At 54.8% G+C, this 21,941-nt stretch overlaps 2 protein-coding genes and 2 long non-coding RNA genes across 5 annotated transcripts in view; 3 read left to right on the top strand and 1 right to left on the bottom strand.

Moving 5' to 3' along the window:
• Nucleotides 1-21,941, bottom strand: part of LOC145527606 (uncharacterized) — a 109,861-nt gene that overhangs the window by 51,553 nt on the left and 36,367 nt on the right. The window contains exons 16-23 of the long non-coding RNA XR_014069768.1: nucleotides 19,897-20,154; nucleotides 19,166-19,277; nucleotides 14,766-14,991; nucleotides 12,271-12,528; nucleotides 11,540-11,651; nucleotides 7,138-7,363; nucleotides 4,643-4,900; nucleotides 3,911-4,022 (exon numbers count right to left, since the gene is read on the bottom strand). This is a non-coding gene — a long non-coding RNA (uncharacterized LOC145527606). The remainder of the gene's footprint in view (nucleotides 1-3,910; nucleotides 4,023-4,642; nucleotides 4,901-7,137; nucleotides 7,364-11,539; nucleotides 11,652-12,270; nucleotides 12,529-14,765; nucleotides 14,992-19,165; nucleotides 19,278-19,896; nucleotides 20,155-21,941) is intronic.
• LOC145527513 (uncharacterized) lies at nucleotides 71-1,886 on the top strand. Of its 2 annotated transcripts, none has more exons than XM_081545606.1 (3): nucleotides 71-270; nucleotides 670-982; nucleotides 1,234-1,886. In XM_081545606.1, the coding sequence occupies exons 1-3, from the start codon at nucleotides 136-138 to the stop codon at nucleotides 1,860-1,862; spliced, it is 1,077 nt and encodes a 358-aa protein (XP_081401732.1). In that variant the 5' UTR covers nucleotides 71-135; the 3' UTR covers nucleotides 1,863-1,886. The 2 variants fall into 2 exon arrangements, with proteins under 2 accessions (XP_081401732.1, XP_081401733.1); XM_081545607.1 differs by having other exon boundaries at nucleotides 94-270; nucleotides 1,293-1,886.
• LOC145527539 (uncharacterized) lies at nucleotides 7,729-9,505 on the top strand. Its single transcript, XM_081545638.1, has 3 exons — nucleotides 7,729-7,898; nucleotides 8,298-8,610; nucleotides 8,862-9,505. The coding sequence occupies exons 1-3, from the start codon at nucleotides 7,764-7,766 to the stop codon at nucleotides 9,488-9,490; spliced, it is 1,077 nt and encodes a 358-aa protein (XP_081401764.1). The 5' UTR covers nucleotides 7,729-7,763; the 3' UTR covers nucleotides 9,491-9,505.
• On the top strand, nucleotides 15,351-17,145 carry LOC145527674 (uncharacterized). Its single transcript, XR_014069847.1, has 2 exons — nucleotides 15,351-15,526; nucleotides 15,926-17,145. It is a non-coding gene; the product is annotated as an uncharacterized LOC145527674 (long non-coding RNA).

Consider the following 21,941-nt stretch of genomic DNA (forward strand, 5'->3'; position numbering starts at 1 on the left):
TTGAGGAAGGGACCTCAGCACGAACCCCAGGAAATGATGTCACCTGCCGGCAACAGAACCCAACAGAACCCGCAATCCGGGTATCCAGGCCTCCAGAGCGGAGAGGAGCCCCCAGCCGGATCACTTGCTGCCAAGATGTTCTGCTGTTTGCCCCTGCCCAGAGGCCGGGGCCTCAGGAGAGCTCACAGGCAGTGTGAGTGGGCACCCTGTCGACGTTGGCTCAGGACACCCCCGAGAGGCCTCTGGCCCTTTGCTCGGAGAAACAGAAAGGTAACACGGGGAGCCCCAGGCCGGGCCAGGCCACCTCTCCCATGCCACCCGGAAACACCGGGTCCTTTGCCTGTGTGTGGGGATGCGGGTTTCTCGGGCTGTGTCTCCCTCAAGGAAGCCCAGGCGGATGTGGGGTCAGAAGCCTGTGGACAAGTTGTGCCCACACCCCAGGGGAGAGCAGGCTGGGCGGGATGGGGAGAGTGTGGGCAGCGCCGACCGGCCAGGCTGACCTCACACCCTCAGATGGGTCTCTTTCCTCCCGGGTGGGGATCTGAGCAGACACACGTCTCTGACCCTTCTGGGAAGAGAAGTTCGAGCAGGCAGAAGCAGCGGCTCCACTGGCCAGGCCCAGCTCGGAAAACTCCCAGCATGGCTGGCTGACGGTCACTGTCGTTGCAGAGCTTCCCACGTGATGAGGCCGAGGACGGGGACACCCCATCCAGCTCCCAGAGGGAGGGGTCGGAGCACCACCCGCCCGCCCGTGAGGCCCAGTGCAGGCTCCAGGTCAGCGTGCCCACGGAGGCATCAGCCCCACCGGGGGAGACGCGGAGGTGGGGAAGGCCTGCTGCCGAGACACCGCCCAGGATACAGCCGGCGGCCCAGTCTGAGGCTTCCACGGAGCTCAGCACACCCGGCTCCGACCCAGAGTCCAGAGAACCCCGGCCTCTGAGGCACCAGGAGGACCTGGAGCCCAGCACGCCACAGCACAGAGGTGAGGACGCTGGGGCTGGTGCACGGGAGTGTGTGGGGAGGGGTGCTGAGCTACACAGGGACGAGTCCTCGAAAGCTGCTGCTGGGCCTGCAGCAAGCGCTGGCCTCACACCCCCCGCCCCCCATCTTGCACACTTCAGTCCCAAAAGACATCTGACGCTGGGTATTCTTTGGGAACCTCTTGGAAGGTTTCTGTCCCGGGGTACGCACATGCCAAGGCTGGCCTGTGGGCAAACTTTGCTTCTCCCCCAGCTCTAGCACTGGCCTCCAACTGGAACCAGGCTCCACTTCCCAGACCTGTCCCCACACAGGTGGTGGCTCCAGGTGCAGGACCCAGGGATCCACCGAGGGCAGATGGAGAAGCGAGACTTGCCCTCGCAGAGACACCAGGCCAGCTGGGTACTGGCCAGCACACCGGGCAGATCGGATCTCCGTGCCTGCAGGACCCCCAGCCCCAGGCACTGATGTCCCACCCCCTCAGCGAGAACCTCCACCTCCACGTGCACCTCTACCTGCTCGGGCTTTGGCAAGAGAACCCGAGGCAGAGGAAGAGTCACCGCCTCGGCAGGGAGAGCCTGCCCTGGCTCCCGCGCAACACCCAGACGCCCACGATGACTCACCCAGCCCTGCAGGGAGAAAGAGCCCCCGCTCTGGACAGAGACCCAGAGCCCTTACCGGAAACACCACGTCCAGGGGAGCGGTCGGCTCTGCAGCCTCCATCCCTGTCTGCTCACCGTGGATGCCGGCAACTCGGTCTGCCCCCAGGGGACATGGAGTTCCTTTCCCCTGAACTGCTTTGCATGTGGTTTGTTTCCACCTTTCTGGTGATGTTTTATTTTTTGTATGGTTTCCTGGATTTTTGTTGGTTAAGTTGGGATTAGTAAACTGTTTCATCATTGTTGCAATCTGGGAACACTGTTGTGTAACTCTGGTGATACTGTGTTACCATCACCACTTTGTAGTTTCAGACCCGTTCCATCTTTATGCCCCACCCCCCAACAAAGCCTGGATTCAAGGCAAGCACGCCCTGTTCATCCCTCCCCCCGATCCTGAACACAATTTCATCTTTTCTTTCTGCATTCCTTCCTATATTCTTGGTGTCCCCAATCAGTGACTCTCAGCGAAATGACTGAAGGAGTGTTTTTCGGACTCTCCACCTACTGTAAGACTCCATTGGAGAGTTCTCATTTTTATGTCATTTGAACTAGCCTTTGATAGCTGAAAGGACGGTGTACGTCCTTTCAAGATACCATGTGCCAAACGAAGCCCTTTTGGCAACTGCCATCATTATCTCCAGGCAGGCATTGCTGTTTGAAGGGTGACATCTCAGCCAGAAGGCAGAGGCTGAGCTCCTCTTGTTGCACCAGCTCCCAAAAGAAGCCAAGAAAGGGAGCTGGAACAACAAACCACCCCCATGCCCAGGAAAGCGTTCTTCATGACAGAAGGCTAGAAAATGACCCAACATCCTTGTGGCCCAGAACCACTCTAGAAAATCACTGTTCCATAAAAAAGAGAAACACATGGGAAGTTCCAAGGAGAGGCAATGCCCATGGCCAGTGTACTTGAGAGACGGCCTGACCGCTCCGGGGAAGACACGCACCGACGGAACCCCTTGGGAAACAGCAGTGATAGTCCTCACCGTCGTAAGGGTTTCCTCTGGGGACAACCTGCCCTGGGCACCACACGAGGGAGCAGACCGGCTTCTCTTCCTCTGCCCCCACACCATTCACTCATGAAGGCAGCTCAGGTGTTCTCATGCCCTGCCTGCCTGCCTGCCTGGCTCATCCGTGAGCTGTGACCACCTCCAGGCTAGGACTCCACCTTTTCCTCTCTGTGTACCGTGAATCTGCACACAGTGGGCTTTCAGAACCTTAGGAGACTTGAGCCATTCCCGCTCGAGCCAGAACCCTCCCCAGGAAGGAAAACAGCTGTGGAGTCATTTTGGCCCCAGCACTGGTTCCGAAAGCCTGGCGGCTCCTACAGCCTCTACGGTGTGAAGAGGGAGGTCCCTTTTGACAGAGCTTTCCGGCTCTCAGATCTAAGCTGTTGTTTCACTGTCAGCTGTGTCTCTTCCGTTGCAGCCAGGTGGGCCACGCTGCTCCAAAGGAGCTCACAAGCTGAGTTTCAAGGGAGGACAGGGATGGCTACAACGTGCTGCAAACTGAGTGAGGGTCCCCACAATCCTCAGCAAAGGTCTGTGGTGTGCAAGTGGGGAGTAGAGGGCCCCCAAGTTCCAAAGGAAGGGAGGTAGTCGGGAGCTAAAGCCCTTGGCTGCTGTGGTAGCAGCTGCAGATGGCAGCCCGTCCACAGTGCACTTCAAATGAGGTCATATGAGCGGGACTCTGGAAATGGCTCCGAAATCGAGAGAAAGGGGTCAGGGTATGTGGGAATCCGGCGGGGGTGGGGGGTGGATGAAGGAAGGTGTCCCTCCTCTCTCCAGTGCAATTTGGTTTGGTGAGTCTCAAAGCTACCAGATGGCACTTCCCAAGTCAGGCCCCCGCAGGAATCAGGGTGGGCTGCCTGCCTCGGGCCCTGCCACAGGGACAAGCCACACCAGTGGCCTCCCTGAGCTCCAATGGCCGGATCTGGGGGGTTCTGTCTGGGTGCACACCTCCTTGCTGTGGCCAAGTTCCCCCCTTCTCTGAGCACCAGCTTCATCCTCTCGAATGAGGACATCAATTGCTACCTTGGCACGTTACTCTCTTCATCCTGTGAAGACTCATTAGGCTTATCCTACAATTACTAGCTGGCCCGAAGAGATATCTCCTGAATCCAGCTTAAGCTGGAGTCTCCCAGGCTCATCTGGCATGTCTTCCCTGAAGTCTGCCAAAACCCACACCCTTGCATTTCCAGGGACTCGCCTTAGCCAGCTGGGCAGAAAACCCAGCATGCTTCAAACAAGCTGACAGACAAGCGGGAGAGGACTCACGGGCAGACGGCTTCCCTCAGGTCTCGGGTGGAGCTCTGGGACCACAGCAGCAACGGGCCATCCCAGCCCCTGGGCTCAGCAGCGCCCTCATTCTCAGGCCGGCGGCTCTGCCCTGAGGGGAGCAGGAACGTCACCAACTGCCGCAGGCGGACCTCAAGCCCCTCCCACTGCTGGAGCCTGACCTCCCCCGGCCCCACCCCTTCCCCTACCCCAGCAGGACGAGAGCTCGTCTTCCCCTGGCTTCCAACGTGAGGCCCGGCCCTGGGCCCCGATTGGGCACTGCCCCAGCCCGGAGCCAATCACAGTGGCCAGGGAGGTGGAACGCACCGATTGGCCAGGGCCAGGTCATGTGACCATACTCCCCAGGAAACTCAAAGATTACCAAGGTTCTCTAAGAAACCAATGAACAAAATTATCCACTAAAGGCAAACCATAATTTTTAATGAGGCCAATGTCACAGAAAAAAAAAATGCTCCACAATAAACTGCTCAAGGAAGCTACTAAATAAACTTTCAGAAAAGTTTAGTAGTTTTTTTTTTTTTTTTAAATAGGGTGACGGAGAGCTATACCTTTCCCATCTATGTGAATTTAGGTTTAAACTAGATTTCCCTTGGCTATTATATAAGACAAAAAAACCCACATCACCCACTTTCACTCCCCCCCACCCCCAAAATGTGTTTTAATCTATTGAATTTTTGTGTCCTCAGTTGTGTCTGATTCACGGCAACTCACCAACTCTACACAGCCAGGCTCTTCCGTCCATGGAATTCAGGGCAATTTTTTCTGTCCCAGTAAATGCCCACCCTGGGTGATCCAAAGGCAAGGGCTCCGAGGCTCCTGAGAGACTAACTCCTTTCAGCTGAGCACAGAGCTGGCTCCTCACTGGGATGCCTGTGGCCTGGGGCTCCCAGAGGGGAGAGCAGCACTCGCCCCACCGTGTGGTCACTGCTGGAAGTGCAGGCTGCTCCTCACTCCCCCTTGACAGTGTCCCTGAGGGCAGAACAGTGTGAATCGAATCAAGGTGGAAATGCAAACTCCAATGCAACCAACCTTCCCACAAGATCTCCAAAACCACTCAGGAACAGGGAATTGGAAACTGCAGGGGATGACATGAATGGAGATGGAGACTTGACACCTTACACCGAGTTCACTTCCAGTTATCCCTAGACAAACTTTCCATGAAAACTTGTCACAAATCTAGAAGAACAATGAGCAGAAACCGGACACGTGCTTTGAGTCTTCACACACAAAACTAAAAGGCAGTCCACAAAAAAAACCCAGAGAATACAGTGGACTTTGCAAAATCAAAGATATCTACTGTGGGAAAGACCTCATTACAAAAGCAAAAGACAGGTCATACATCGCGAGACGAATGAGTGGAAACACAAAGCTTATCAAGGATGTGTCTCCAAACAGACAAAGAACGCCAACACAACAAGCCTGTGAAAACTAGGGAAAGGTCTGAAGGGACACCAGACGGAGGAAGACACACACAGAGTATCCCGGATGATGTCCAGCACTGAGGGCCTGAAGAAACAACAGTCTAGTTGCACCCCCTCAGGCCTGTGTGACCGTGGATGAGGCCTCTGTTTCCCGGTGGCTCTGAGACATGGACAGGGAGGAAGGGGAAGAGAAGTCACTTGCATTTCTAATACTCACAGCAAAGTCTTCCAATGAGAAGGGAATTATCACCCCCACTGACAATGCCATTCACTGAAGTGATATCCACGAGTCCATCTACCCCAGAAGGGAAGGATGGACCTGTTCTCACAAAACGGCGAGAGATGGAAGGAGGAAGATCAAGCCCACACCAATCACTGGAAAGAGAAGCTGTGCTCAGGGCTTGAAAGAATTCCTACTGGGAAAATCATGTCACAGCCCCACATGGCAATCCACAGCTTCCATGCTATTCCTCCCAAAATGCCAATGCATTTTCGCACCGAACAAAGAATTGCAAAAGGGGTACGGAAACAGAAAAGAGCCTACATTGTCAATACAATCCGACGAAAAAGCCCCGATACGGACATCCAAGGTTGTGTGAAAGGAAATTAGACGACCAAACTAGGATCCTCAGGAGAGTATCGGAGAAGGCAATGGCGACCCACTCCAGTACTCTTGCCTGGAAAATGTCCTGGACGGAGGAGCCTGGTAGGCTACAGGCCATGGGGTCTTGCAGAGTCAGACACGACTGAAGTGACTTAGCCGCAGCAGCAGCAGCAGGACAGTATGCTATTGGGAATACAACAACACACACAGATCCAGATCGATGGAATAAAGTTGAGGGTCCAGAAACAAACCCCAGCATCCATGGTCAACTCATCTCTGACACAGACGGTGAGAATATCCAAATGGGAACAAGAAAGCCTCTTCAATCAATGTCCATGGGAAAACCAGACAGCTACATCTGAAGAACGCTATTGGGTTTGATCTCATACCACCTCAATATCGGGGAAAAACCTCACCCTAAAGACTGATGTCATGAGATAGCTAGAAAGAAGCGTAGGTCAAAGGCTCCTTAACATCAGAGTCTCCTTGCCATTTGCTGGGCGGAGGTCGAAATGGGTCTCTTCAAGTAAGGGAAAGAGGTAAACGAAGTACACCACTGGGTTTCCATCCAATGGAACCTATTCACAACAGAGAGGCTAAGCATTCACAAATGCAAAAGATAGGAAACGGAACACGAGAGACTCCTTGCAAGTGGTGTATCTGAGAAGGGGTTCATATGGAAAGAGACGAAGAATGCACAGCACTCAGATTCCAAGAAACACCACCACCACCCTTGACCCTTCCCCCATGACCAACTCTGACCTAAAGCCTTTCTCTCCCTCTAACCTATCCCTAAAACATAACCCTCATCTAATCATATACATGTGCATCCCTAGCATCCATCCATCCATCCACACACGAGAGAGAAAGAGGAAGACACAGACGGAATTGAGAAAGGAAAAGAGAGGGACACAGCCAGAGAGAGACACGGAACCAAAGAGAGGAAAGGAGTCGATGGTCCAGACTATTCCTCAATCTGTCTCGAAGGTAGAAGCAATGACAGCGCCCTTCCACCCCAGAAGGGGGAAAAGGACGGAAGGTTTGGAGAGGAAAAGACAAGAACGCAGGGAGCCATTAGAAGCTCAGCCACCCGCAGAAGCCGAGCTGGGACCCTTGAACAGAATCTCAATGGAAACAGAGGACCAGAAAGTTGGCTACTCTTTTCTATAAGAGAGGGAGACCTTCGAGTCTTCCTTTCGGTCCTCCAACTTGGATGCGGGGTCTCAAAACAGTCAGGAGGGGGAGTGCCTTTTCCTGGGTTCCACGGCGCATCCAGGCCTCGTTCTGCCCCATTCTGTGCTGTGTCAGCCCTGGATGGAATCTTTCTTTCTGAAGTCTCAGCGCACGAGCTCCACGTGATATCGGCCCCAGGTGGAAAGGCATGGAGCTGCTCGTAGGCCGACAGACCTAGGAAGCAGATGGGAGAATGACCCCCACTCTGCAGATGGAGAGACTGGGGCAACCCTGAGGGGCATATGCTTGTCCAGGGCCACACCACTTATGAGAAGAAGGAGCCTGGTCTGAGAGCAGCATGGTCCTCGGAGCTCAGGCCCTGGCTGAACCCAGGCCTCCCCAGGGCTGTGGGCTGGGCCGTGTGGGTGTCATTGTGCCTGCACATGGCCTAAGGGGGGTGGTCGAGCAGTCAGAAACCCAGAGATTCCCTTGGGAAGTTTTGAGGAAGGGACCTCAGCACGAACCCCAGGAAATGATGTCACCTGCCGGCAACAGAACCCAACAGAACCCGCAATCCGGGTATCCAGGCCTCCAGAGCGGAGAGGAGCCCCCAGCCGGATCACTTGCTGCCAAGATGTTCTGCTGTTTGCCCCTGCCCAGAGGCCGGGGCCTCAGGAGAGCTCACAGGCAGTGTGCGTGGGCACCCTGTCGACGTTGGCTCAGGACACCCCCGAGAGGCCTCTGGCCCTTTGCCCGGAGAAACAGAAAGGTAACACGGGGAGCCCCAGGCCGGGCCAGGCCACCTCTCCCATGCCACCCGGAAACACCGGGTCCTTTGCCTGTGTGTGGGGATGCGGGTTTCTCGGGCTGTGTCTCCCTCAAGGAAGCCCAGGCGGATGTGGGGTCAGAAGCCTGTGGACAAGTTGTGCCCACACCCCAGGGGAGAGCAGGCTGGGCGGGATGGGGAGAGTGTGGGCAGCGCCGACCGGCCAGGCTGACCTCACACCCTCAGATGGGTCTCTTTCCTCCCGGGTGGGGATCTGAGCAGACACACGTCTCTGACCCTTCTGGGAAGAGAAGTTCGAGCAGGCAGAAGCAGCGGCTCCACTGGCCAGGCCCAGCTCGGAAAACTCCCAGCATGGCTGGCTGACGGTCACTGTCGTTGCAGAGCTTCCCACGTGATGAGGCCGAGGACGGGGACACCCCATCCAGCTCCCAGAGGGAGGGGTCGGAGCACCACCCGCCCGCCCGTGAGGCCCAGTGCAGGCTCCAGGTCAGCGTGCCCACGGAGGCATCAGCCCCACCGGGGGAGACGCGGAGGTGGGGAAGGCCTGCTGCCGAGACACCGCCCAGGATACAGCCGGCGGCCCAGTCTGAGGCTTCCACGGAGCTCAGCACACCCGGCTCCGACCCAGAGTCCAGAGAACCCCGGCCTCTGAGGCACCAGGAGGACCTGGAGCCCAGCACACCACAGCACAGAGGTGAGGACGCTGGGGCTGGTGCACGGGAGTGTGTGGGGAGGGGTGCTGAGCTACACAGGGACGAGTCCTCGAAAGCTGCTGCTGGGCCTGCAGCAAGCGCTGGCCTCACACCCCCCGCCCCCCATCTTGCACACTTCAGTCCCAAAAGACATCTGACGCTGGGTATTCTTTGGGAACCTCTTGGAAGGTTTCTGTCCCGGGGTACGCACATGCCAAGGCTGGCCTGTGGGCAAACTTTGCTTCTCCCCCAGCTCTAGCACTGGCCTCCAACTGGAACCAGGCTCCACTTCCCAGACCTGTCCCCACACAGGTGGTGGCTCCAGGTGCAGGACCCAGGGATCCACCGAGGGCAGATGGAGAAGCGAGACTTGCCCTCGCAGAGACACCAGGCCAGCTGGGTACTGGCCAGCACACCGGGCAGATCGGATCTCCGTGCCTGCAGGACCCCCAGCCCCAGGCACTGATGTCCCACCCCCTCAGCGAGAACCTCCACCTCCACGTGCACCTCTACCTGCTCGGGCTTCGGCAAGAGAACCCGAGGCAGAGGAAGAGTCACCGCCTCGGCAGGGAGAGCCTGCCCTGGCTCCCGCGCAACACCCAGATGCCCACGATCACTCACCCAGCCCTGCAGGGAGAAAGAGCCCCCGCTCTGGACAGAGACCCAGAGCCCTTACCGGAAACACCACGTCCAGGGGAGCGGTCGGCTCTGCAGCCTCCATCCCTGTCTGCTCACCGTGGATGCCGGCAACTCGGTCTGCCCCCAGGGGACATGGAGTTCCTTTCCCCTGAACTGCTTTGCATGTGGTTTGTTTCCACCTTTCTGGTGATGTTTTATTTTTTGTATGGTTTCCTGGATTTTTGTTGGTTAAGTTGGGATTAGTAAACTTTTTTCATCATTGTTGCAATCTGGGAACACTGTTGTGTAACTCTGGTGATACTGTGTTACCATCACCACTTTGTAGTTTCAGACCCGTTCCATCTTTATGCCCCACCCCCCAACAAAGCCTGGATTCAAGGCAAGCACGCCCTGTTCATCCCTCCCCCCGATCCTGAACACAATTTCATCTTTTCTTTCTGCATTCCTTCCTATATTCTTGGTGTCCCCAATCAGTGACTCTCAGCGAAATGACTGAAGGAGTGTTTTTCGGACTCTCCACCTACTGTAAGACTCCATTGGAGAGTTCTCATTTTTATGTCATTTGAACTAGCCTTTGATAGCTGAAAGGACGGTGTACGTCCTTTCAAGATACCATGTGCCAAACGAAGCCCTTTTGGCAACTGCCATCATTATCTCCAGGCAGGCATTGCTGTTTGAAGGGTGACATCTCAGCCAGAAGGCAGAGGCTGAGCTCCTCTTGTTGCACCAGCTCCCAAAAGAAGCCAAGAAAGGGAGCTGGAACAACAAACCACCCCCATGCCCAGGAAAGCGTTCTTCATGACAGAAGGCTAGAAAATGACCCAACATCCTTGTGGCCCAGAACCACTCTAGAAAATCACTGTTCCATAAAAAAGAGAAACACATGGGAAGTTCCAAGGAGAGGCAATGCCCATGGCCAGTGTACTTGAGAGACGGCCTGACCGCTCCGGGGAAGACACGCACCGACGGAACCCCTTGGGAAACAGCAGTGATAGTCCTCACCGTCGTAAGGGTTTCCTCTGGGGACAACCTGCCCTGGGCACCACACGAGGGAGCAGACCGGCTTCTCTTCCTCTGCCCCCACACCATTCACTCATGAAGGCAGCTCAGGTGTTCTCATGCCCTGCCTGCCTGCCTGCCTGGCTCATCCGTGAGCTGTGACCACCTCCAGGCTAGGACTCCACCTTTTCCTCTCTGTGTACCGTGAATCTGCACACAGTGGGCTTTCAGAACCTTAGGAGACTTGAGCCATTCCCGCTCGAGCCAGAACCCTCCCCAGGAAGGAAAACAGCTGTGGAGTCATTTTGGCCCCAGCACTGGTTCCGAAAGCCTGGCGGCTCCTACAGCCTCTACGGTGTGAAGAGGGAGGTCCCTTTTGACAGAGCTTTCTGGCTCTCAGATCTAAGCTGTTGTTTCACTGTCAGCTGTGTCTCTTCCGTTGCAGCCAGGTGGGCCACGCTGCTCCAAAGGAGCTCACAAGCTGAGTTTCAAGGGAGGACAGGGATGGCTACAACGTGCTGCAAACTGAGTGAGGGTCCCCACAATCCTCAGCAAAGGTCTGTGGTGTGCAAGTGGGGAGTAGAGGGCCCCCAAGTTCCAAAGGAAGGGAGGTAGTCAGGAGCTAAAGCCCTTGGCTGCTGTGGTAGCAGCTGCAGATGGCAGCCCGTCCACAGTGCACTTCAAATGAGGTCATATGAGCGGGACTCTGGAAATGGCTCCGAAATCGAGAGAAAGGGGTCAGGGTATGTGGGAATCCGGCGGGGGTGGGGGGTGGATGAAGGAAGGTGTCCCTCCTCTCTCCAGTGCAATTTGGTTTGGTGAGTCTCAAAGCTACCAGATGGCACTTCCCAAGTCAGGCCCCCGCAGGAATCAGGGTGGGCTGCCTGCCTCGGGCCCTGCCACAGGGACAAGCCACACCAGTGGCCTCCCTGAGCTCCAATGGCCGGATCTGGGGGGTTCTGTCTGGGTGCACACCTCCTTGCTGTGGCCAAGTTCCCCCCTTCTCTGAGCACCAGCTTCATCCTCTCGAATGAGGACATCAATTGCTACCTTGGCACGTTACTCTCTTCATCCTGTGAAGACTCATTAGGCTTATCCTACAATTACTAGCTGGCCCGAAGAGATATCTCCTGAATCCAGCTTAAGCTGGAGTCTCCCAGGCTCATCTGGCATGTCTTCCCTGAAGTCTGCCAAAACCCACACCCTTGCATTTCCAGGGACTCCCCTTAGCCAGCTGGGCAGAAAACCCAGCATGCTTCAAACAAGCTGACAGACAAGCGGGAGAGGACTCACGGGCAGACGGCTTCCCTCAGGTCTCGGGTGGAGCTCTGGGACCACAGCAGCAACGGGCCATCCCAGCCCCTGGGCTCAGCAGCGCCCTCATTCTCAGGCCGGCGGCTCTGCCCTGAGGGGAGCAGGAACGTCACCAACTGCCGCAGGCGGACCTCAAGCCCCTCCCACTGCTGGAGCCTGACCTCCCCCGGCCCCACCCCTTCCCCTACCCCAGCAGGACGAGAGCTCGTCTTCCCCTGGCTTCCAACGTGAGGCCCGGCCCTGGGCCCCGATTGGGCACTGCCCCAGCCCGGAGCCAATCACAGTGGCCAGGGAGGTGGAACGCACCGATTGGCCAGGGCCAGGTCATGTGACCATACTCCCCAGGAAACTCAAAGATTACCAAGGTTCTCTAAGAAACCAATGAACAAAATTATCCACTAAAGGCAAACCATAATTTTTAATGAGGCCAATGTCACAGAAAAAAAAAATGCTCCACAATAAACTGCTCAAGGAAGCTACTAAATAAACTTTCAGAAAAGTTTAGTAGTTTTTTTTTTTTTTTAAATAGGGTGACGGAGAGCTATACCTTTCCCATCTATGTGAATTTAGGTTTAAACTAGATTTCCCTTGGCTATTATATAAGACAAAAAAACCCACATCACCCACTTTCACTCCCCCCCACCCCCAAAATGTGTTTTAATCTATTGAATTTTTGTGTCCTCAGTTGTGTCTGATTCACGGCAACTCACCAACTCTACACAGCCAGGCTCTTCCGTCCATGGAATTCAGGGCAATTTTTTCTGTCCCAGTAAATGCCCACCCTGGGTGATCCAAAGGCAAGGGCTCCGAGGCTCCTGAGAGACTAACTCCTTTCAGCTGAGCACAGAGCTGGCTCCTCACTGGGATGCCTGTGGCCTGGGGCTCCCAGAGGGGAGAGCAGCACTCGCCCCACCGTGTGGTCACTGCTGGAAGTGCAGGCTGCTCCTCACTCCCCCTTGACAGTGTCCCTGAGGGCAGAACAGTGTGAATCGAATCAAGGTGGAAATGCAAACTCCAATGCAACCAACCTTCCCACAAGATCTCCAAAACCACTCAGGAACAGGGAATTGGAAACTGCAGGGGATGACATGAATGGAGATGGAGACTTGACACCTTACACCGAGTTCACTTCCAGTTATCCCTAGACAAACTTTCCATGAAAACTTGTCACAAATCTAGAAGAACAATGAGCAGAAACCGGACACGTGCTTTGAGTCTTCACACACAAAACTAAAAGGCAGTCCACAAAAAAAACCCAGAGAATACAGTGGACTTTGCAAAATCAAAGATATCTACTGTGGGAAAGACCTCATGACAAAAGCAAAAGACAGGTCATACATCGCGAGACGAATGAGTGGAAACACAAAGCTTATCAAGGATGTGTCTCCAAACAGACAAAGAACGCCAACACAACAAGCCTGTGAAAACTAGGGAAAGGTCTGAAGGGACACCAGACGGAGGAAGACACACACAGAGTATCCCGGATGATGTCCAGCACTGAGGGCCTGAAGAAACAACAGTCTAGTTGCACCCCCTCAGGCCTGTGTGACCGTGGATGAGGCCTCTGTTTCCCGGTGGCTCTGAGACATGGACAGGGAGGAAGGGGAAGAGAAGTCACTTGCATTTCTAATACTCACAGCAAAGTCTTCCAATGAGAAGGGAATTATCACCCCCACTGACAATGCCATTCACTGAAGTGATATCCACGAGTCCATCTACCCCAGAAGGGAAGGATGGACCTGTTCTCACAAAACGGCGAGAGATGGAAGGAGGAAGATCAAGCCCACACCAATCACTGGAAAGAGAAGCTGTGCTCAGGGCTTGAAAGAATTCCTATAGGGAAAATCATGTCACAGCCCCACATGGCAATCCACAGCTTCCATGCTATTCCTCCCAAAATGCCAATGCATTTTCGCACCGAACAAAGAATTGCAAAAGGGGTACGGAAACAGAAAAGAGCCTACATTGTCAATACAATCCGACGAAAAAGCCCCGATACGGACATCCAAGGTTGTGTGAAAGGAAATTAGACGACCAAACTAGGATCCTCAGGAGAGTATCGGAGAAGGCAATGGCGACCCACTCCAGTACTCTTGCCTGGAAAATGTCCTGGACGGAGGAGCCTGGTAGGCTACAGGCCATGGGGTCTTGCAGAGTCAGACACGACTGAAGTGACTTAGCCGCAGCAGCAGCAGCAGGACAGTATGCTATTGGGAATACAACAACACACACAGATCCAGATCGATGGAATAAAGTTGAGGGTCCAGAAACAAACCCCAGCATCCATGGTCAACTCATCTCTGACACAGACGGTGAGAATATCCAAATGGGAACAAGAAAGCCTCTTCAATCAATGTCCATGGGAAAACCAGACAGCTACATCTGAAGAACGCTATTGGGTTTGATCTCATACCACCTCAATATCGGGGAAAAACCTCACCCTAAAGACTGATGTCATGAGATAGCTAGAAAGAAGCGTAGGTCAAAGGCTCCTTAACATCAGAGTCTCCTTGCCATTTGCTGGGCGGAGGTCGAAATGGGTCTCTTCAAGTAAGGGAAAGAGGTAAACGAAGTACACCACTGGGTTTCCATCCAATGGAACCTATTCACAACAGAGAGGCTAAGCATTCACAAATGCAAAAGATAGGAAACGGAACACGAGAGACTCCTTGCAAGTGGTGTATCTGAGAAGGGGTTCATATGGAAAGAGACGAAGAATGCACAGCACTCAGATTCCAAGAAACACCACCACCACCCTTGACCCTTCCCCCATGACCAACTCTGACCTAAAGCCTTTCTCTCCCTCTAACCTATCCCTAAAACATAACCCTCATCTAATCATATACATGTGCATCCCTAGCATCCATCCATCCATCCACACACGAGAGAGAAAGAGGAAGACACAGACGGAATTGAGAAAGGAAAAGAGAGGGACACAGCCAGAGAGAGACACGGAACCAAAGAGAGGAAAGGAGTCGATGGTCCAGACTATTCCTCAATCTGTCTCGAAGGTAGAAGCAATGACAGCGCCCTTCCACCCCAGAAGGGGGAAAAGGACGGAAGGTTTGGAGAGGAAAAGACAAGAACGCAGGGAGCCATTAGAAGCTCAGCCACCCGCAGAAGCCGAGCTGGGACCCTTGAACAGAATCTCAATGGAAACAGAGGACCAGAAAGTTGGCTACTCTTTTCTATAAGAGAGGGAGACCTTCGAGTCTTCCTTTCGGTCCTCCAACTTGGATGCGGGGTCTCAAAACAGTCAGGAGGGGGAGTGCCTTTTCCTGGGTTCCACGGCGCATCCAGGCCTCGTTCTGCCCCATTCTGTGCTGTGTCAGCCCTGGATGGAATCTTTCTTTCTGAAGTCTCAGCGCACGAGCTCCACGTGATATCGGCCCCAGGTGGAAAGGCATGGAGCTGCTCGTAGGCCGACAGACCTAGGAAGCAGATGGGAGAATGACCCCCACTCTGCAGATGGAGAGACTGGGGCAACCCTGAGGGGCATATGCTTGTCCAGGGCCACACCACTTATGAGAAGAAGGAGCCTGGTCTGAGAGCAGCATGGTCCTCGGAGCTCAGGCCCTGGCTGAACCCAGGCCTCCCCAGGGCTGTGGGCTGGGCCGTGTGGGTGTCATTGTGCCTGCACATGGCCTAAGGGGGGTGGTCGAGCAGTCAGAAACCCAGAGATTCCCTTGGGAAGTTTTGAGGAAGGGACCTCAGCACGAACCCCAGGAAATGATGTCACCTGCCGGCAACAGAACCCAACAGAACCCGCAATCCGGGTATCCAGGCCTCCAGAGCGGAGAGGAGCCCCCAGCCAGATCACTTGCTGCCAAGATGTTCTGCTGTTTGCCCCTGCCCAGAGGCCGGGGCCTCAGGAGAGCTCACAGGCAGTGTGCGTGGGCACCCTGTCGACGTTGGCTCAGGACACCCCCGAGAGGCCTCTGGCCCTTTGCCCGGAGAAACAGAAAGGTAACACGGGGAGCCCCAGGCCGGGCCAGGCCACCTCTCCCATGCCACCCGGAAACACCGGGTCCTTTGCCTGTGTGTGGGGATGCGGGTTTCTCGGGCTGTGTCTCCCTCAAGGAAGCCCAGGCGGATGTGGGGTCAGAAGCCTGTGGACAAGTTGTGCCCACACCCCAGGGGAGAGCAGGCTGGGCGGGATGGGGAGAGTGTGGGCAGCGCCGACCGGCCAGGCTGACCTCACACCCTCAGATGGGTCTCTTTCCTCCCGGGTGGGGATCTGAGCAGACACACGTCTCTGACCCTTCTGGGAAGAGAAGTTCGAGCAGGCAGAAGCAGCGGCTCCACTGGCCAGGCCCAGCTCGGAAAACTCCCAGCATGGCTGGCTGACGGTCACTGTCGTTGCAGAGCTTCCCACGTGATGAGGCCGAGGACGGGGACACCCCATCCAGCTCCCAGAGGGAGGGGTCGGAGCACCACCCGCCCGCCCGTGAGGCCCAGTGCAGGCTCCAGGTCAGCGTGCCCACGGAGGCATCAGCCCCACCGAGGGAGACGCGGAGGTGGGGAAGGCCTGCTGCCGAGACACCGCCCAGGATACAGCCGGCGGCCCAGTCTGAGGCTTCCACGGAGCTCAGCACACCCGGCTCCGACCCAGAGTCCAGAGAACCCCGGCCTCTGAGGCACCAGGAGGACCTGGAGCCCAGCACGCCACAGCACAGAGGTGAGGACGCTGGGGCTGGTGCACGGGAGTGTGTGGGGAGGGGTGCTGAGCTACACAGGGACGAGTCCTCGAAAGCTGCTGCTGGGCCTGCAGCAAGCGCTGGCCTCACACCCCCCGCCCCCATCTTGCACACTTCAGTCCCAAAAGACATCTGACGCTGGGTATTCTTTGGGAACCTCTTGGAAGGTTTCTGTCCCGGGGTACGCACATGCCAAGGCTGGCCTGTGGGCAAACTTTGCTTCTCCCCCAGCTCTAGCACTGGCCTCCAACTGGAACCAGGCTCCACTTCCCAGACCTGTCCCCACACAGGTGGTGGCTCCAGGTGCAGGACCCAGGGATCCACCGAGGGCAGATGGAGAAGCGAGACTTGCCCTCGCAGAGACACCAGGCCAGCTGGGTACTGGCCAGCACACCGGGCAGATCGGATCTCCGTGCCTGCAGGACCCCCAGCCCCAGGCACTGATGTCCCACCCCCTCAGCGAGAACCTCCACCTCCACGTGCACCTCTACCTGCTCGGGCTTTGGCAAGAGAACCCGAGGCAGAGGAAGAGTCACCGCCTCGGCAGGGAGAGCCTGCCCTGGCTCCCGCGCAACACCCAGACGCCCACGATGACTCACCCAGCCCTGCAGGGAGAAAGAGCCCCCGCTCTGGACAGAGACCCAGAGCCCTTACCGGAAACACCACGTCCAGGGGAGCGGTCGGCTCTGCAGCCTCCATCCCTGTCTGCTCACCGTGGATGCCGGCAACTCGGTCTGCCCCCAGGGGACATGGAGTTCCTTTCCCCTGAACTGCTTTGCATGTGGTTTGTTTCCACCTTTCTGGTGATGTTTTATTTTTTGTATGGTTTCCTGGATTTTTGTTGGTTAAGTTGGGATTAGTAAACTTTTTCATCATTGTTGCAATCTGGGAACACTGTTGTGTAACTCTGGTGATACTGTGTTACCATCACCACTTTGTAGTTTCAGACCCGTTCCATCTTTATGCCCCACCCCCCAACAAAGCCTGGATTCAAGGCAAGCACGCCCTGTTCATCCCTCCCCCCGATCCTGAACACAATTTCATCTTTTCTTTCTGCATTCCTTCCTATATTCTTGGTGTCCCCAATCAGTGACTCTCAGCGAAATGACTGAAGGAGTGTTTTTCGGACTCTCCACCTACTGTAAGACTCCATTGGAGAGTTCTCATTTTTATGTCATTTGAACTAGCCTTTGATAGCTGAAAGGACGGTGTACGTCCTTTCAAGATACCATGTGCCAAACGAAGCCCTTTTGGCAACTGCCATCATTATCTCCAGGCAGGCATTGCTGTTTGAAGGGTGACATCTCAGCCAGAAGGCAGAGGCTGAGCTCCTCTTGTTGCACCAGCTCCCAAAAGAAGCCAAGAAAGGGAGCTGGAACAACAAACCACCCCCATGCCCAGGAAAGCGTTCTTCATGACAGAAGGCTAGAAAATGACCCAACATCCTTGTGGCCCAGAACCACTCTAGAAAATCACTGTTCCATAAAAAAGAGAAACACATGGGAAGTTCCAAGGAGAGGCAATGCCCATGGCCAGTGTACTTGAGAGACGGCCTGACCGCTCCGGGGAAGACACGCACCGACGGAACCCCTTGGGAAACAGCAGTGATAGTCCTCACCGTCGTAAGGGTTTCCTCTGGGGACAACCTGCCCTGGGCACCACACGAGGGAGCAGACCGGCTTCTCTTCCTCTGCCCCCACACCATTCACTCATGAAGGCAGCTCAGGTGTTCTCATGCCCTGCCTGCCTGCCTGCCTGGCTCATCCGTGAGCTGTGACCACCTCCAGGCTAGGACTCCACCTTTTCCTCTCTGTGTACCGTGAATCTGCACACAGTGGGCTTTCAGAACCTTAGGAGACTTGAGCCATTCCCGCTCGAGCCAGAACCCTCCCCAGGAAGGAAAACAGCTGTGGAGTCATTTTGGCCCCAGCACTGGTTCCGAAAGCCTGGCGGCTCCTACAGCCTCTACGGTGTGAAGAGGGAGGTCCCTTTTGACAGAGCTTTCCGGCTCTCAGATCTAAGCTGTTGTTTCACTGTCAGCTGTGTCTCTTCCGTTGCAGCCAGGTGGGCCACGCTGCTCCAAAGGAGCTCACAAGCTGAGTTTCAAGGGAGGACAGGGATGGCTACAACGTGCTGCAAACTGAGTGAGGGTCCCCACAATCCTCAGCAAAGGTCTGTGGTGTGCAAGTGGGGAGTAGAGGGCCCCCAAGTTCCAAAGGAAGGGAGGTAGTCGGGAGCTAAAGCCCTTGGCTGCTGTGGTAGCAGCTGCAGATGGCAGCCCGTCCACAGTGCACTTCAAATGAGGTCATATGAGCGGGACTCTGGAAATGGCTCCGAAATCGAGAGAAAGGGGTCAGGGTATGTGGGAATCCGGCGGGGGTGGGGGGTGGATGAAGGAAGGTGTCCCTCCTCTCTCCAGTGCAATTTGGTTTGGTGAGTCTCAAAGCTACCAGATGGCACTTCCCAAGTCAGGCCCCCGCAGGAATCAGGGTGGGCTGCCTGCCTCGGGCCCTGCCACAGGGACAAGCCACACCAGTGGCCTCCCTGAGCTCCAATGGCCGGATCTGGGGGGTTCTGTCTGGGTGCACACCTCCTTGCTGTGGCCAAGTTCCCCCCTTCTCTGAGCACCAGCTTCATCCTCTCGAATGAGGACATCAATTGCTACCTTGGCACGTTACTCTCTTCATCCTGTGAAGACTCATTAGGCTTATCCTACAATTACTAGCTGGCCCGAAGAGATATCTCCTGAATCCAGCTTAAGCTGGAGTCTCCCAGGCTCATCTGGCATGTCTTCCCTGAAGTCTGCCAAAACCCACACCCTTGCATTTCCAGGGACTCCCCTTAGCCAGCTGGGCAGAAAACCCAGCATGCTTCAAACAAGCTGACAGACAAGCGGGAGAGGACTCACGGGCAGACGGCTTCCCTCAGGTCTCGGGTGGAGCTCTGGGACCACAGCAGCAACGGGCCATCCCAGCCCCTGGGCTCAGCAGCGCCCTCATTCTCAGGCCGGCGGCTCTGCCCTGAGGGGAGCAGGAACGTCACCAACTGCCGCAGGCGGACCTCAAGCCCCTCCCACTGCTGGAGCCTGACCTCCCCCGGCCCCACCCCTTCCCCTACCCCAGCAGGACGAGAGCTCGTCTTCCCCTGGCTTCCAACGTGAGGCCCGGCCCTGGGCCCCGATTGGGCACTGCCCCAGCCCGGAGCCAATCACAGTGGCCAGGGAGGTGGAACACACCGATTGGCCAGGGCCAGGTCATGTGACCATACTCCCCAGGAAACTCAAAGATTACCAAGGTTCTCTAAGAAACCAATGAACAAAATTATCCACTAAAGGCAAACCATAATTTTTAATGAGGCCAATGTCACAGAAAAAAAAAATGCTCCACAATAAACTGCTCAAGGAAGCTACTAAATAAACTTTCAGAAAAGTTTAGTAGTTTTTTTTTTTTTTTAAATAGGGTGACGGAGAGCTATACCTTTCCCATCTATGTGAATTTAGGTTTAAACTAGATTTCCCTTGGCTATTATATAAGACAAAAAAACCCACATCACCCACTTTCACTCCCCCCCACCCCCAAAATGTGTTTTAATCTATTGAATTTTTGTGTCCTCAGTTGTGTCTGATTCACGGCAACTCACCAACTCTACACAGCCAGGCTCTTCCGTCCATGGAATTCAGGGCAATTTTTTCTGTCCCAGTAAATGCCCACCCTGGGTGATCCAAAGGCAAGGGCTCCGAGGCTCCTGAGAGACTAACTCCTTTCAGCTGAGCACAGAGCTGGCTCCTCACTGGGATGCCTGTGGCCTGGGGCTCCCAGAGGGGAGAGCAGCACTCGCCCCACCGTGTGGTCACTGCTGGAAGTGCAGGCTGCTCCTCACTCCCCCTTGACAGTGTCCCTGAGGGCAGAACAGTGTGAATCGAATCAAGGTGGAAATGCAAACTCCAATGCAACCAACCTTCCCACAAGATCTCCAAAACCACTCAGGAACAGGGAATTGGAAACTGCAGGGGATGACATGAATGGAGATGGAGACTTGACACCTTACACCGAGTTCACTTCCAGTTATCCCTAGACAAACTTTCCATGAAAACTTGTCACAAATCTAGAAGAACAATGAGCAGAAACCGGACACGTGCTTTGAGTCTTCACACACAAAACTAAAAGGCAGTCCACAAAAAAAACCCAGAGAATACAGTGGACTTTGCAAAATCAAAGATATCTACTGTGGGAAAGACCTCATTACAAAAGCAAAAGACAGGCCATACATCGCGAGACGAATGAGTGGAAACACAAAGCTTATCAAGGATGTGTCTCCAAACAGACAAAGAACGCCAACACAACAAGCCTGTGAAAACTAGGGAAAGGTCTGAAGGGACACCAGACGGAGGAAGACACACACAGAGTATCCCGGATGATGTCCAGCACTGAGGGCCTGAAGAAACAACAGTCTAGTTGCACCCCCTCAGGCCTGTGTGACCGTGGATGAGGCCTCTGTTTCCCGGTGGCTCTGAGACATGGACAGGGAGGAAGGGGAAGAGAAGTCACTTGCATTTCTAATACTCACAGCAAAGTCTTCCAATGAGAAGGGAATTATCACCCCCACTGACAATGCCATTCACTGAAGTGATATCCACGAGTCCATCTACCCCAGAAGGGAAGGATGGACCTGTTCTCACAAAACGGCGAGAGATGGAAGGAGGAAGATCAAGCCCACACCAATCACTGGAAAGAGAAGCTGTGCTCAGGGCTTGAAAGAATTCCTACTGGGAAAATCATGTCACAGCCCCACATGGCAATCCACAGCTTCCATGCTATTCCTCCCAAAATGCCAATGCATTTTCGCACCGAACAAAGAATTGCAAAAGGGGTACGGAAACAGAAAAGAGCCTACATTGTCAATACAATCCGACGAAAAAGCCCCGATACGGACATCCAAGGTTGTGTGAAAGGAAATTAGACGACCAAACTAGGATCCTCAGGAGAGTATCGGAGAAGGCAATGGCGACCCACTCCAGTACTCTTGCCTGGAAAATGTCCTGGACGGAGGAGCCTGGTAGGCTACAGGCCATGGGGTCTTGCAGAGTCAGACACGACTGAAGTGACTTAGCCGCAGCAGCAGCAGCAGGACAGTATGCTATTGGGAATACAACAACACACACAGATCCAGATCGATGGAATAAAGTTGAGGGTCCAGAAACAAACCCCAGCATCCATGGTCAACTCATCTCTGACACAGACGGTGAGAATATCCAAATGGGAACAAGAAAGCCTCTTCAATCAATGTCCATGGGAAAACCAGACAGCTACATCTGAAGAACGCTATTGGGTTTGATCTCATACCACCTCAATATCGGGGAAAAACCTCACCCTAAAGACTGATGTCATGAGATAGCTAGAAAGAAGCGTAGGTCAAAGGCTCCTTAACATCAGAGTCTCCTTGCCATTTGCTGGGCGGAGGTCGAAATGGGTCTCTTCAAGTAAGGGAAAGAGGTAAACGAAGTACACCACTGGGTTTCCATCCAATGGAACCTATTCACAACAGAGAGGCTAAGCATTCACAAATGCAAAAGATAGGAAACGGAACACGAGAGACTCCTTGCAAGTGGTGTATCTGAGAAGGGGTTCATATGGGAAGAGACGAAGAATGCACAGCACTCAGATTCCAAGAAACACCACCACCAC

The sequence above is a fragment of the Giraffa tippelskirchi genome, chromosome 11, assembly GCF_054371585.1.
Source record: "Giraffa tippelskirchi isolate mGirTip1 chromosome 11, T2T-mGirTip1v1.2.pri, whole genome shotgun sequence".
NCBI lineage: Eukaryota > Metazoa > Chordata > Mammalia > Artiodactyla > Giraffidae > Giraffa > Giraffa tippelskirchi.